This window comes from Macaca nemestrina, chromosome 2 (genome assembly GCF_043159975.1).
Source record: "Macaca nemestrina isolate mMacNem1 chromosome 2, mMacNem.hap1, whole genome shotgun sequence".
In the NCBI taxonomy this organism is placed as follows: domain Eukaryota; kingdom Metazoa; phylum Chordata; class Mammalia; order Primates; family Cercopithecidae; genus Macaca; species Macaca nemestrina.
Genome location: NC_092126.1, coordinates 59,051,109 through 59,067,136, shown reverse-complemented (window position 1 = coordinate 59,067,136; position 16,028 = coordinate 59,051,109). Strand labels below are relative to the sequence as shown.

Below are 16,028 nucleotides of genomic sequence, written 5' to 3'. Positions count from 1 at the left end.
GGGGGGGGGGAAGCCAACCTCAATACATACTGTATTATGCCATTTATATTCTTGAAACAATAAAGTTATAGAGATGACTTGAAAATTAGTGGTTACCCAAGGTTAGAAATCAGAGAAGAGGGAGTGAATGTGGTCATAAATGGATAGTATGAGGGAGCTTTGTGATGATGGAACAATTTTGATTGTTCATTGTGGTGGTGGTTACACAAATCTATACATGTGATAAAAAATACATAGGCATATAACATGCAGACAAAAATGAATACATGTATAACTGGTAAAACCGGAATAAATCCTACAGATTGTACCAATCCATATGGATCATCAGTTTCCTAGTTTTGCTATCATGCTGTCGTTAAGCAAGATGTTTACCACTGGGGAAATTAAGGGCCTATGGAAATTCCCTGTACTTCTTTTCTGTGCAAATTTCTGTGAATTTATAATTATTTCAAAAACAATTTTAATGGTAAAGTGTAGTTAACTTAAAAAATGGGGGAAAAATTGAAGTTTTTAGTGAAATTACAATGAAATTGGGCCCATCATATTCCAATTGTTCTAAAACTAAAATAACAATTTCAGAATGAGGAGGAGGAAGGTTATCAGTACAAAAGTGCTCAATTCTGAATGACAGAAACTCTGAGACCATGTCAAACACTGGTAGCTGGATCATTCTAAAAAGTTATTTAAAAAAACAAAAACCAAACCAATCAAAGAAGCGAAAACAAACCAATGTGCCTTAACTTCTGTTCGGAATGATTTGCTCTTCTTAGGATGAAAGGTTCATGTATATACCTACATCTATCATGTGAAAAATCTATCATGTATGGTAGTGGAGTGTACACCAAACTAACACAGTGTAATGAAATCTGAGATTAAAAATAGACACAAAAATAGAACAAAGGAACTTTCATGCACTAACAAAGCACAATTATGAAACTCTAAGAGTGAAAGGATGAAGAGAGTTTGGTTAATGGGTACAGACATACAGTGATATAGAAGAAATAAGTTCTAATGTTTGATAGCAGAGTAGAGTGACTATAATGAACAATAATGTATTATATATTTCAAAATAGCTAGAAGAGAGGACTTGAAATATTCCTAACACATAGAAATGATAAATACTGATGGTAATGGGTTCCCTAAATGCCCTGACTTGATCATTACACATTCTACACATGTAATATATAATATCACATGTACCCCATAAATATATACAAATATTCTGTATTGAAAAAAAAAAAACCTCTAAGGAAAGGAAAAACCCTCTGAAGTCCTGTGTTATTTACCTACAGGATAGTCCTCAGTATAAACATTAGGTGGGATCTTGTTTTCTTGGGCTGACAGTAGCTTTGGAATGCCAGAATGTTCTAGTAAATTTTTTTTGTCTTCCACCTTCAAACAATAACCAGTTTTATGCAAGATTCTTACACAGTGATGGTGTGAATATAATAGTGGCTTTAAGCATTTTATTCTTGCAAAATTCAGATGTTTTGCACAAGTATACATTAATTCTTTCTAAAATCCCAGTTTCGTTAGTTATTGATTAATGGGTGGTAACCTTAGGCTGTTATATTAGTTGGCTTTAAAAATCATAAGGCATTGTATAAGTAGAAGGCATTCTACCTATTTATCAGGGTCACAAGTAGGTCCTCAGCTGCCAGGTAGCACCATATACCTTAAAGAAGTCTCTAGGATAGCAAAATGGGTGGCAGACATGGGCACAATTACTCACGCCCGAAGACGCAATCATTAATTCTGGAACTGAAGCAGAGTTGGTAACTTCAAAATGGATCAACTAAGTTGGACCAAGCATGACTATCACCCCTCCAAAAAAAAAAAAAAAAAAACTTCTTTGGAATGTCTTATAATAGACAATTATATTATTTGTTTGTTTGCTTGTTTGTTTTCTTATTTATGGTCTGTTTCCTCAACCTGTACATAAGCCCCAGACTTCACCTGGCTTCTGCACATATGCATACCAGTTGAGTGAGTTTCCTGATATAGAATAGGTGCCCAATAAATATTTGTTGACTATGCTGAATGGATGAGTACCTCTTCATTAAACAACATTGCTGTTTGACAATTTTTGAGTTGTAGACCATTTTCAAATTCTGTTGAAAGCAGTAAACCCTTTCCTCAGAAAAATGCACAAAAAGACTTTTTAAAAATCTTCTATTGGATTTATGGATCCCCTTTAAAGCTCTGCCCATGAAAACCATTTTCAAGGATGAAATTGTGACCACAATTAGCCACTAACTTTCCATTTTAGTTATTTCAGGCATTCTCCAGATGGCTTACCTAAACCAATTATCTTCCCTATTCTATGGCATTATTTTTGTATTTTCTGCTATTTGTTATCGTTAACAAATAGTCCATATATGCACATTATATTTTAGCTAAAACAATGTAAAAAAGGATAATTTAGCTAATAAAAGTTACTCCTATCATTTTTTATAAAGTACATAGTTAGTCTCCTTCCCCTTTTAACCCTAAGAAAGCTTGGTGTACATTTGGCATAATTTCATAATCTCCTGCATAAAGGTCACTCAGAGTAGAATCTGAAACAGAAGAGTAAGTCACATTCACACACACAGGCAAACCTCCTGACTGTTATAGATGGAGTGGCTTGGAATATGAGCACACGTGAAGAAGAGGCATCTTGTTTGGTTACCTTAAGAAACAAAGTCTACTGAAGACCCCAGATGGCTAACTTTTTGTTAGAGAACTGTCTTTAGTTGTCAGTAATGAAAGGTGCCCAAGTGAACCTTGCTCACACCCTGAGCTTTTGGGAAGCAGAGAGTTATCACTCAACAGAGTTGAGCTGTGCCACCAGAAAAACCTTAATACTTTAAAGGAAATCTTCTGACTTCCAAAGGCCTTCATAACAGCAAACTCTTCCAACACAATCATCAAGCAACTATGAAACTCTGCCTCAAGAAATTAGTGATCTTACTTTGTATTTCTTCTGATTTACAGAAAGAAAGTTCATAGTGCTGCTAAAGTACTAGAGGTCACAATTTAAACCACCTTCTGTGATCTGCCTTAACCCTGGAGGGTCCTGTTCCTGGGGACCTTGCCCAGGAAAGCAGCTGCTCATCTCCATCTCAGTAGCTGAAATGCATGCAGAGCAGGACTGTGTCCACAGGGCAGGGGCTGTGTGTGTGCCCCAGCAGCAGCTGTAGAAAACATCAGTGGACTCAAGACTACAGTCTCATTTAGAGAACTGTCACTGTGGTGCCCCACTCTCTCCATCACAGGGATGTCAGGAAAAGCAAAGTCACTTACATAGCTGGTGCTTCAATGAGTCAGGCTGCTTACATTTGTACTGTAGCTGGGGCAAAAAGAGCTTTAGTTAAGGTTGTTTTGCTTTTTCCCACCCAAGGACGTTTTTTCTTAATGGCTCAAACATATATCAAAACAATAGTGCTTGACGTTTGTGCAATGAGAAACTTTCCTGTAACTCTGCAAAGAAACTTTTTTCAAGGGCGACTTTTATAAAAATAGGTTTAAATGCTTTATTTCAGCAACACCACATGAGAAACACAGTGTTGCCTATGCATTATTTTAATTTAATTAACTTCATCCTATCCTAAAACCTGATTCCTAACAAAGACAAGAGTTAGTTAGATGTAGATAATTAACAAAATCATATCTGCAAACTGAAGTAACCAAAGTTTTTGGAAGATGTGTTGGTAGCTTCTCTCCTCTACATTCACAAACACTTTTAGAAACTAGAAGCAGAGTAGTTTTACAGAAATAAAGTCAGAGGGACTTGGTACAAAGCAAATGTAATGAGGAGGCAGGAGTCACATAATTGAATAATGAAATTTTCTACTTATCAAATGTAAGTCATGCCCCATTAGACAGAGCATCCACTATTACCAGGATGATTCCAACTATGGAAAACAGCACAGAGGATGCGGAAGCTTTAAAATTTATGAGGAAACTAGTAGAACTGCAACAATTTACATTTTCTCCTTATTTCACAAGGTCTACATTTTATTTCAAGCAGTATTTAGGCTTAAATATGGCAGTATTCAATCTAATTTACCATTGTAGGTGGTTTTTCCTGCAAGAAAGCTTCTTTAAAAAGCTTTCTATAGCATTTGTTAACTTGGTCTTTCAAAAGAAAAATAAATTCGGGCGCGGTGTTTTAATCCTGTAATCCCAGCACTTTGGGAGGCCGAGGCGGGCGGATCACTTGAGGTCAGGAGTTCGAGACCAGCCTGGCCAACATGGTGAAAACTCTTCTCTATTAAAAACATAAAAAATGAGCCGGGTGTGGTGGCAGGCGCCTATAATTCCAGCTACTCAGGAGGTTGAGGCAGGAGAATCGCTTGAACCCAGGAGACTCTGTCCCAGGAGACAGAGCCCAGGTCGTGCCACTGCACTCCAGCCTGGGCAACAGAGCAAGACTCTGTCTCAAACAAAACAAACAAAAGATAAATAAGAGAGCAGTACTAGATGGGAAACTATTTCTGATAGTATAATCCCAGAAACTACAGTCTTTATCATAAAATAGAACAAACACATTTGCTATTGAAAAACTATCCTGATCTAAACACCAGTTCCAGCAGTTGTGTTTTTTTTCTGGGCACTGAAATGTACATAGTTCCTAAGATGTTCATAGGACTTTAGAATTATACAAAATGGGCCACATTTTTAAAAATCTTCTACACACACAACCACCCTGGGTTTATTCATCCCCCTAAGGAGCTATTTTAGAAGCACCTGAGAATTCTGAAGTGAGCGACCCACTGATGAGTAAGTCACTTTTCAAAACCGATGGGCTGTCTCCACTGCACCTGTATAGAACCTGGATACCCCGCGCAGAGGGAATCTTACATGCATACCTATATTTCATGCCAGTCTGCTTTGCGGTGGACTCTTTGAGAGAAATGTGATGCTGAGGCGTGAACGTCCCCAGGCTGCGCGCGATGATAGCGACCGTGCGGAATTTGGCCCGGGCTGCGTTCACCACATTGGGGGCGGTGGAGCTCTGCTTGCTTAGAAGTCGGTCCTCACCATTCCGACTCTTCAAATTGTGCTCTGTGCAGGCTATGGAGACTTGCATTGCTTCCCCAGGCAGCGCACGGTCCCTCTCAGAACCCCAGAACACAGGCAGTCACGAGAGGCTGAGCAGTTGGGGGGATTCCTGCTTTTCTTTTAAGCCCTCCTTGCTCCCCCTTCCTGGGGATGCCGTCAGAGGAGTCCTGGCGGCTGACTTCCGAGTCAAGCCCACAAAGTGGCACAAGGGGCTGCGATGCCGGAAAGAGTCCCGGGGACCCAGAGAAGTAAACAGACGGCCCCGAAGTTGTCACAGCAGCTGGAGGGAGAATCAGGCTTGCAAATCTTCCCGGGCTGTAATCTCGGCTGATTAAACAGCCAAATCCATGCAGTGGGGAGGTTTTTACAGAAGCCTAGAGCTGAGCATTCATGGTGACTGCACGCAGCCCTTCGCGGAGCCGGTCCGCGGTGTCTGAATGCGGGCTCGCTTCTGGGCGATGGCTCAAATCAGCGCAGGCTTACCGCAAGATGCGCCGCCAGCATCCCCTGGACCACAGGCAGGATGCTCAACTGGCGCGCGGAGCATCCCAAGAAGCAGCTAATCGCAAGCGGGTCCCCGCGGACTGGTGGTCTCCATCCACTCCGACTGTCAGCTCCCTCCCGCCTCCGCTCCGGGAGGACGTGGGGGCTCCTCAAGACCCCTCCCCACTCATTCTCGAGCAAAAGCCTGGGTTACTGAGCCTGCACCGACACGGGTTTGCAGCTGCAAGGAGCAGCAGGCAGGTCCCTTTAAGGAGCTCTTTGCCTTTGTGTGCGATGGGAAGGCAAGGATCACTTGCACCAGACTCTTGCTGTAACGAATCGGGAGGGTTGCTCCATAAAAAGGGGCTCTGCCCAGACTCAGACCAAATCTGCTGCAGCACAACAGTTGGAACTGGGGGAAGACAGAGAGGGGGTGCTTCTGCCGCGGAACACGCCAGTGAATTAACACGTGAATACTCTGTGACTGGCTTGCTGAAACACAGCTCGAAATCCCTTTTATTAGCCTTGTCAGAGTTCCTTTCCTCTCTGCAAGTTATTTCTCAAGCAGATAAGTTTGAAGTTTCCTGAGATGCCACAGTGCAGATTTTTTGGAATCAACTCTGCTAACTTACTGCAAAATTTATTCTGGCTATCAGAGGAGGGACTGGGATGGGGGAGGAACAGCAATCCAGCACCACCCAGGAGGGTGCTGCAGCAGGTCCACAGCACCACCCAGGAAGGTCCAGGCATGTGGCTGAGACCACATACACTGCCCATTCATCATCTGTGCCCAGCTATGAGGACAATCACTATATCCTATCTCCAGGTCAGGTGGACAGTAAGACACCCCTGGGGACTCTGAACCCACATGAGGCAGGAATATTTTCTGATTTGATGTCAGGTGCAAAGCAATTCCTCAATAAATGTGACTGAACCAAACTAAGCATCAATTGGCTGGTAATTTACTTTCCATTTGAAATGTATGGAAACCAAACCCTCTCGCAGATTTACTTACAATAAAATTATGGCTTCTGCAAAATCAGCTTTCTAAATGTGGTTCCCAACAGACACTGCTGTCAAGCAAAAATAACCAGTATTTAACTCAACAATATTTCTGAATACCATCACCGTACTAGTCAATGAAGACCAATATGGAGAAAAAAGGAAGCACTGTCCCCCTCCTCAAGGAACAGGCCATCTGGGAGGGAAGGACAAAATATTCAGCCTTAAAGGGTCTGACTAACAATGTTGGAAGGCATATTATGACATATCTGAATGGGTGGCACGGACACTAAGTACACTAGAGAAAGTACACTGGAGAAAGTTGTTCATTTTGATTCATTCCCCACACTTCTACAAAGTCCCTGACTTTACTTGTTTCTGGGCCACAAAGATGTGGCTGAAACAGAGGCTAGGCCCTCAAGAAGCTCATAGGTGCCCAGGCGACCCTCCTAGAAGAATGAGACTTTACCTGGGACATGAAAAATGGGTTGAATTTGATTAGCAGGAGAGGAAGAAGGCAGTGATCCCAGGAGTTGCCAGGTTTGGACAGGACACACTATCTATGTGACTTAAAAAATAGCTGGTCTGGCCATTTCTTCCCAACTAAATTAAACTGTAGGAATAAAATTTTCAAGTAGAATATGTGCTTGTGTTGCGTTCTATTCCAAACATGAATTTAACATTTTATAACCTGCAGATAAGATTTAAATCAGATAATAGAACCTCATCATTCACTCTCCACAACCTTCCCACTGTTTACTTTAAAAAATAAACATATTGACTAATGTTCAGTGATTGAGAAGTAACTTTAGAATGAGTGAGTGTTGTGGAAAGGAAAAAATAAGTCTGGGACCCCTTCTTGTATGCTCAGCTCTGAGGGAGGAGTACTTGAAGCATGTCTTTACTCCCTGGATAAACAACAGTGGGCAGAGAGGAAGACAGATCATTAGAACCTTTATTTTTTCACACTCAGCCGGCTCATCAGAGATGATCAATGTGAATTGGGAAAGAAGTCAAAATGAGAAGAGGAAGAAGTGGGAGGAATCAGAAGGAACAGCTCAGAAAAGGAAAAAAAAATAAAGCAGTCTGGGAGGCGAGAGACAGTGAATGAATAATCATCGGACCAGAGGGGTCAGGAGCCAGGAACTTCAGCTTGGACACTGGCTGAGCGGGAGGAGATGTGTGGGTGGCTCAGAGATGAGGTGGAGTGCTGTCAGTTCCACAGGGAGGACAGAAGACCTTGAAGGTCTGGATGCTGTAAGCTGAAGTGGCTTTCAGCCTTGCCAAGAACTAGCAGAGCAATGCCTGAAAGCATAACCAACAGCAGAACAGGGAGTAGGTTATCAGAATGAAACATGCAAGGCAGAGTGCCTCTTAGTCACCTTTTTATCCCCCATAGGACCAAGCAGAGTGCCTTGTGCATAGCAGGCCCTCACTCTATAAATAATTGAGAGAAGGAGATAAGAAAACAAAGAAAGGAAGAGGGAGGAAGAAAGGAAGGAAGGTAGGTGGATGGGAAGATGCCATATTCTTGGATAAACTTGATTCCTTAAAAAAAGAAAGAAAGAAAATCCTGCACGTTCTAGTTTAAGCACAGCCAGCTCACTTGAAAGGAGTGTATAATTGCCCCACATTCATGTCTGCACCTCTTGTGTGTAGATGAGTGTCCCAGCCTTTAGGACATGCCTCAAAGAAAATCAAAGACCTGAGGCCAGAGGATGCTCACAGTGCCAGTCTCTTTCTGGCTGCCCACAGTGCACCTTTTCAGATCCGACACCACATGGGCATTCTGACTGCCAGCCAGCAGCTTGGTGGCTTCCCCCAGCCATGCTCCCCTTCCCAGCGTTAATGGAGCAGTCGGTCTCAGGAGCCCAGAAATTAGATAACGCTTGGCTGAGAAAATGCTCATTCTTAATAAGTTTGTGCTAAGAGGCCACATGCCAATTAGACTTGGAATATATATTTTTTCATTGTCACATCATAAGATCGGGAAAAGTCTTCAGTGTTATTTCAGGTTTCAGTAAGACCCATAAACATAGATATAGATGTGGGTGTAAATATAGATATAGATATTGTTTTCAACTGGCTTGTGTTCCCTCCAAATTCATGTGTTGAAGCCCTAACCCCTACTACCTCAGAATGTGATTGTATTTTAAGATAGGACATTAAAGAGGTAACTGAGGGAAAGTGAGGTCATATGAGTGGGCCCTAGCCCTAACCCAATGTGACTGGTGTCCGTATAGAAAGAGGAGATTAGGACACAGATATGCGAAGCCCATGGGAAGGCACAGGAGAAGACGACTGTCTATCAGCAAAGGACAGAAGCCTCAGAGAAAACCAACGCTTCAAGTACCTTGATCTTGGACTTCTAGCCTCCAGAATGGTGAGGAATTAATTTTCTGTTGTTTAAGCCACCTAGTCTGTGGTTCTTTGTTATAGTAGCTATAACAAATTAATACAGATATAGACATAGTTTGTTTTTACTTTAATTCTTATATCATTGCTCGCAAGAAACTGTTGGAGCTCACTGATGAAGGTGCCTCTAAAAGTTACTAGATCATGATAACTATCATTATTATTCCACCCTAATGCAACCTATATACAAAGTTGTATTTGGAGCTTTTTTTTTTTTTTTTTTTTTGAGATGGAGTCTCCCTCTGCCACCCAGGCTGGTGGCTCACTGCAACCTCTGCCTCCTGGGTTCAAGCAATTCTCCTGCCTCAGCCTCCTGAGTAGCTGGGATTACAGGTGTGCACAACCACGCCTGGCTAATTTTTGTACTTTTAGTAGAGACAGGGTTTCACCATATTGGCCAGGCTGGTCTCAAACTCCTTACCTGATCTGCCCACGTCAGCCTCCCACAGTGCTGGGATTATAGGCGTGAGTCACCGTGCCCAGCCTGGAGCTCTTTTTTGGAGCACATTGTATATAGGATGTATAGAGTGAATGATAATGATAGTTATCATGATTTAATAATAAAGTGCTTGAAAATCACCTCTTCTTGTATCAAAAGCCACCATATAGAGGCTTTATTACTTTGTGAAATTGATTTCCTCTTGTTTTGTGGATACACTGGGGTAGTTTTTTTAAAAAATAGATATGGAGGTTGCAACATTGCACAGGGCCAAATAATCACTTACTCTTACGCTTTGCCTGAGTCTCAGCTGGTCCCTATTTGTTATGCAACATGTGGAATTCTTTGGCATTAATGTCTCCCATATTGGGTCATGGTGACAGAGCTGGTTAGGAACAGATCACAGGCTACATAGCTCATATGCCAATGCCCTGTCTCCTCATGCTCATCTTAGAGTCTTCATGGTAACTCAAAGGACTTTAGGGTATAGAGTCAGCTGGAGTTGGGTGTGAATCCCAGCTCTACTCTGCCCCTCCTTCCTGTGTGCCATTGAGCAGGATGCTTAACCTCCCTGAGCCTCAGTATCCTCAGAGAGATAAAATAGTGCAAGAACATGGTTCTCCAGGAAAGGTGCTATCATTATCAACTCCATTCTACAGATGAAGAAACATGACACTTAGAGAAGTTAAGTAACTTGCCTAAAGTGACACAGGCACACTCAAATTTAACTTGAGGCAGCCTACCTCTGGAGACTTGGTTCTTACCCACTGTGCACAGTGATCCTCACTGCAAGAACTTCCTTATGACAGGGGCTTTAAATCATGTCATTTTATGAATATAGTTTAAAAGAAACCCCGATATTTTTATAAGTGATAGAAATAATTTCCATTTAAAAAGAGTAAAGATTTTAGAACAACTAAATCACCTATGCTTGGTAGCTTTTGAGGATGTCTGTTATCAACATGTTCAAATACTTCATGATACTTTATTCCTGTTGCTCAAAAAAATTTTTTTTCCAATCACCTGGCAAGTTACTGATTGATTAAATGTCTTGCCAGTAAAGTCAGAACCAAACATTTTTTACTGGATCCACTCGGAACTTATGGTTTATATTCCATTGGAAACCACAGTCAACAGGGGACAGAAAACAGTTATGCAGCCAGGAAAAATTGGGTTTATCCAAAACAGAAAAGAATGCTAATATTAGAAGAATTTAAACATGCAAGTATACAGATGACCCTGTTTTTGTGGCTATCATTTGTGATTAAAAGAAGAATCTAGGATGCAAGTTTGCTATTCATTAGAAATTCTTAAAACGTGAGTTTGAAGAGCAATTTATTATATTCTGAAAAATTGAACCAGCTATAAAAATTAGTATGGGCCCACATTTGCAGGAATAGAGCATTTCGAATAACAGGCAAAGTAAAATGGAGAGGCCATATTGGAAATACTCAAGGCTCTGCTGAATAGAACACATTTCCAGATGTCTATCCTCCTATTTCCCTAGAAAAACAGGCTCACCAGAGAACCTCCACTGAGAAACTCTGAAGGCAGGCTTAATACAGATTTTCTCACACTACCAGCCACATGTCCAGAACTACAGCATAATTAATCAAAGAATAGGTGTGCTTTCCAATGAACATTTAAACTATATCTACAGCCACTGATGATTATTTCCTGAATTTGAACACTCTGACATAGAAGACCTCTGTTATTTATCCATCACTTTATATGCTCGAGGCAAGGTGCCATAGTGTTATAGGAAGCAAGTGTGAAAAATCGGAAATTCAGGCTGGGTGCGGTGGCTTACACCTATAATCACAACACTTTGGGAGGCCAAGGCAGGTGGATTGACTGAGCTCAGGAGTTTGAGATCAGCCTGGGCAACACGGTGAAACCCTGTCTCTATCAAAAAATATAAAAAATTAGCTGGGCATGATGGCCTGTACTTGTGGTCCCAGGCACCCAGGAGGCTAAGGTAGGAGGATCACTTGAGCCTATGAGGCAGAGGTTGCAGTGAGCCAAGGTCATGCCACTGCATTCAACCTGGTGACAAAGTGAGACCCCCATCCCCCCCACCAAAAAAAGAAATTCACAATTCAGACTATTTTGTTCAGGCCTCTTCAGGGTAGTTAATTTCTCACAAGCTTGTCTGGAACCTGGACATAGCACTAAGAGGAGACGGGGACACATGGTCAGTTTGTTTTTTACAAGTGTCATTATTTTTTCCTAAATTATTAGTCATTAGTATAATTTTTGCCATTGTCCTATGTTAGAACAAGATGGCATAAATATTGGCCATGTCTTTGGATAAGAGATTTTCCTAAAGACCTTAACCCACAGATAATTTGTTTTCAAAGATAAGTGGAATTATTATATTTCATCTACTGTAAAATAATGTCAACCCAAATACACATGTTTATTTTATATACCACTAAAATAAAAAATGTGGTCAGTTATGACATAATGCTTTCTTATCCCTTATTTTTTTATTTTCAATTAATCCAAAGAATCATTTTAAACTCAGTTAGACTGTCTCCCTCCAATTTCACTCTTGTACATATATAAAAGGAAAATATGACAGAAATAAATTGGTTAAAGTATTCCCAAATTTGTTTACATTCAGAATTTGAAATTATGAATGTTTTACTGAGCATTATTAATGTCCATGTCTTTCGACACAGTCATCCTTTGTGTTGATGATGTAGCATTTTTTTTGAAAGCATGCTCAACTTTTGTCTCTGAGACTTTTTTCCAATCTGGTGACACCGACTCTCAGAGTTTTGATGCACAACTTACAGGCATTAGCAACCAGATCATGACAGCTGCCTGGCCAGCGGCAGTTAAAAATGATTTCACAATTTCAGCAAAATTTTAAAAATATGCTTCAAAGAATTGATGAACTATGATGATTTCTAAAATGGTATATTATGAATTCCCATTTTATGGCAATTTAAATCTAAAATACTGCAAATTAAATGAAGGAGGGAAGGAAAAAAGAAAATGTTTTTTGAGTACCCGCTCTGCTGTAAGCACTGTGTTAAAAATTTCCACATCCATTATCTCATTTCAAAGGAAAGGGGAAAAAATAGACTTCGTGAAGCATCTGACTTAATTGGACTCAAAACTAACGATTCTACAGGTGGAGTTACATAAACATTTACCTTCACCCTTGAAAACTACAGTGAACTAGACTCTTGAAGAGCTTCCCACATAATGCTAACCTTGCATGATGGGATGGAGAAAAATATCTAACCTGAAGGTCTTTCAGGAAATAAGTTAATAAGTCAAAATTTGTTTCTGTTCATATTTGTTCATCTTCTTTGGGTGAGAAAAGCCATTATTACATGTCTCTTTACCTCATAACATCTAATATGTTTTTATGAATAAGTGTATTTTCTCACTTCTTTTTTATTCCATTCATTTTTGAAGGAAGAGTGTTGTAAAAAGGGCAGATCCAAGATCCTATGAAATTCTATAAGAGTTAAGTACTTAAATTTGTCAGATCACAGAAAATTAATGTAGGAGACACTCTCAACTTTTTATCACAGTTAAAATGAAATGCATTTTGGGAACATACATGTTTTATCACCTCACACCTGTTGCTATCCATCGAAAGGACAAGAGATAACAAGTATTGGCAAGGATGTGGGAACTCTTGTACACTGTTGGTGGGAATGTAAATTAGTACAACCACTATGGAAAATGATATGGAAGTTCTTCAGCAAAGTAATAATAGAACTGCTGTGTAACCTAGCAATCCCACTACTGAGTATATACCCAAGGGAGATGAAATCAGCATCTTGAAGAGATATCTGCACTCCTGTGTTTATTGCAGCACTATTCACAATAGCCAAGACGTGGAGGCAATCTGAGTGTCTGTGAATGGATGAATGGATTTTTAAAAATGTGGTATGTATACAATAGAATATTATTTAGTCCTTAAACAGAAGAAAATTCCACCATTTGCAACAATGCAGATGAACCTGGAGGACATTTTGCTAAGTGAAAAAAGCTAGAAACAGAAGAACAAATACAGGCATACCTCACCTTAATGTGTTTTGCTTTATTGCACTTCACACATATTGCATTTTTTATTGCACTTCACACATGTTGCATTTTTTATAAACTGAAAAGTTGTGGCAACCCTGCATGGAGCAAGTCAATTGGTACCATTTTTCCAATAGCACACGCTCACTTCATGTCTCTGTGTCGTATTTTGATAATTCTCACAACATTTTAAACTTTTCATTATTATTATATCTGTTATGTTGATCTATGATCTTTGATGTTACCACTGTCATTGTTTTGGGTGCCACAATCTATACCCATATAAGATGACAAATTTAATTGATAAATGTTGTGTGTGTTCTCCCTGCTCTACTGATCAGCTATTCCCTCATCTCTCTCTTTTTCCTGTGGCCTTTCTATTCTCTGAGATACAATAATATTGAAATCAGCCCAATTAATAACCCGACAGTGGCCTCTCAGTGAAAGGAAGAGTCACACATATCTCACTTTAAATCAAAAGCTAGAAATTATTAAGCTTAGTGAAGAAGGCATGTCAAAAGCCGAGACAGGCCAAAACCTAGGCCACTTTTGCCAAACAGCCAAGTTGCAAATGCAAAGGAAAAGTTCCTGAAGGAAATTAAAAGCGCTTATCTAGTGAACACATAAATGATAAGAAAGCAAAAGAGCCTTATCGCTGATAGAGAAAAAGTTTTAGCGGTCTGGATAGAAGATCAAACCAGCCACAACATTCCCTTAATAAAAATCATAATCCAGAGCAAGGCCATAATTCTTTTCAATTCAAAAGGCTGAGAGAGGTGGGAAAGCTACAGATGAAAAGTTTAAAGCTAGCAGAGGTTGATGCATGAGTTTTAAGGAAAGAAGCCATCTCCATAACATAAAAGGGTAAGGTGAAGCAGTAAGTGCTAAATAGAAGCTACAGCAACTTATCCAAAAGATCTAGCTAAGATAATTATTAATAAAACTAAACAACATGTTTTCAATGTAGACAAAATAGCCTTCTTTTGTAAGAAGATGCCATTTAGTACTTTCATAGCTAGATAGGAGAAGTAAATGATGGTCTTCAAAGCTTCAAAGGACAGGCTGACTCTCTTAATAGGGGCTACTGCAGCTGGTGACTTTTAAGCTGAAGCCAATGCTCATTTACCATCTCCAAAACCCTAGGGTCATTAAGAATTATGCTAAATCTACTCTGCCTGTGCTCTAAATGGAACAACAAAGCCTGGATGACAGCACATCTGTTTACAACATGGTTTGCTGAATGTTTTAAAGCCAACTTCCTAGACTTACTCCTTAGAAAAAAAGACATATTTCAAAAATTACCATTCATTGACAATGCACCTGGTCACCCAAGAGCTCTGATGGAAATGTACAAGAAGATTAATGTTGTTTTCATGCCTGCTAATACAACATCCATTCCACAACCCATGGATTAAGGAGTAATTTTCACTTTCAAGTGTTATTATTTAAGAAATACATTTCATAAGGCTACAACTGCCATACATAGTGATTTTATGATGGATGTGGGCAAAATAAACTTAAAATCTTCTTGGAAAAAAACTCACCATTCTAGATGCCATTAAGAACATTTGTGATTTATGGGAAGATGTCAAATATCAACATTAGCAGGAGTTTGAAAGAAGTTCATTCCAGCCCTCATGGATGACTTCGATGGGTTCAAGACTTCAATGGAGGAAGTAACTACAGATATAGTAGAAATAGCAAAGAAAACTAGAATTAATAGTGGAGGCAGAAGATGTAACAGAATTGATGCAACTAATGATGGACATGAACAGACAAGGAGTTGGTTCTTACAAACGAGCAAAAAAAAGTAGTTTCTTAAGATGGAATCTACTCCTTGTAAAGATGCTATGAATATTATTGAAATGGCAACAAATGATTCAGAATATTCCATAAGCTTAGTTGATCAAGCAGTGGCAGAGTTTGAGAGGACTGGCCCTAATTTTGAAAGAAGTTTTATTGTGAGTAAGATGCTATCAAATAGCATTGCTTGCTACAGAGAACACTTTCATGAAAGGAACAGTCAACTGATATGACAAATTTCATTGTCATCTTAAGAAATTGCCACAGCCACCCAATCCTTCAGCAACCACCATTCTGGTCAGTCAGCAGCCATCAACGTCAAAGCAAAACCCTCCACTAGCAAAAAGATTACTTACTGAATGCTCAGATGTTCATTAGCACTTTTTGGCAATAAAGTATTTTTAAATTAAGGTGTGTACATTATTTTTAGACATGCTATTGTATATTTAATATGACCACATTGTAATGTAAACATAACTTTCATATGCACTGGGAAACAAACAAACTTATTGGAATATTTTCTTTATTCTAGTGGTGTGAACTGAATTCACAATATCTCCAAAGTATACCTGTACTGTCTGATCTCACTTACACATGAAATCTGAAATAGTCAAACTCATAGAAGTAGAGAGTAGAATGATGGTTGCCAGGAGCTTGGGACAAGGGAAATGTTGAGATGTTACTTAAAGGGTACAAAGTTTCTGTTATGCAAGATGGCTATGTTCCGGAGATCCGCCGACAGCATGGTGACTGAAATTAACAATGCTGCATTGTATACTTGAAATTTGCT

General features: G+C 39.8%; 1 protein-coding gene across 4 annotated transcripts in view; it reads right to left on the bottom strand.

Moving 5' to 3' along the window:
• The window catches only part of LOC105488578 (potassium voltage-gated channel subfamily A regulatory beta subunit 1), a 501,524-nt gene that overhangs the window by 248,396 nt on the left and 237,100 nt on the right, over positions 1–16,028 (bottom strand). The window contains exon 1 of one of the 4 annotated variants that reach the window (XM_011752789.3): positions 4,854–5,998. The exons of the other annotated variants lie outside the window; for them this stretch is intronic. Coding sequence (XP_011751091.1) covers positions 4,854–5,074 — 221 coding nt within the window. The 5' untranslated portion in view covers positions 5,075–5,998. Of the gene's footprint in view, positions 1–4,853; positions 5,999–16,028 lie in introns of those variants that run through there. 4 annotated transcript variants of the gene reach the window in all.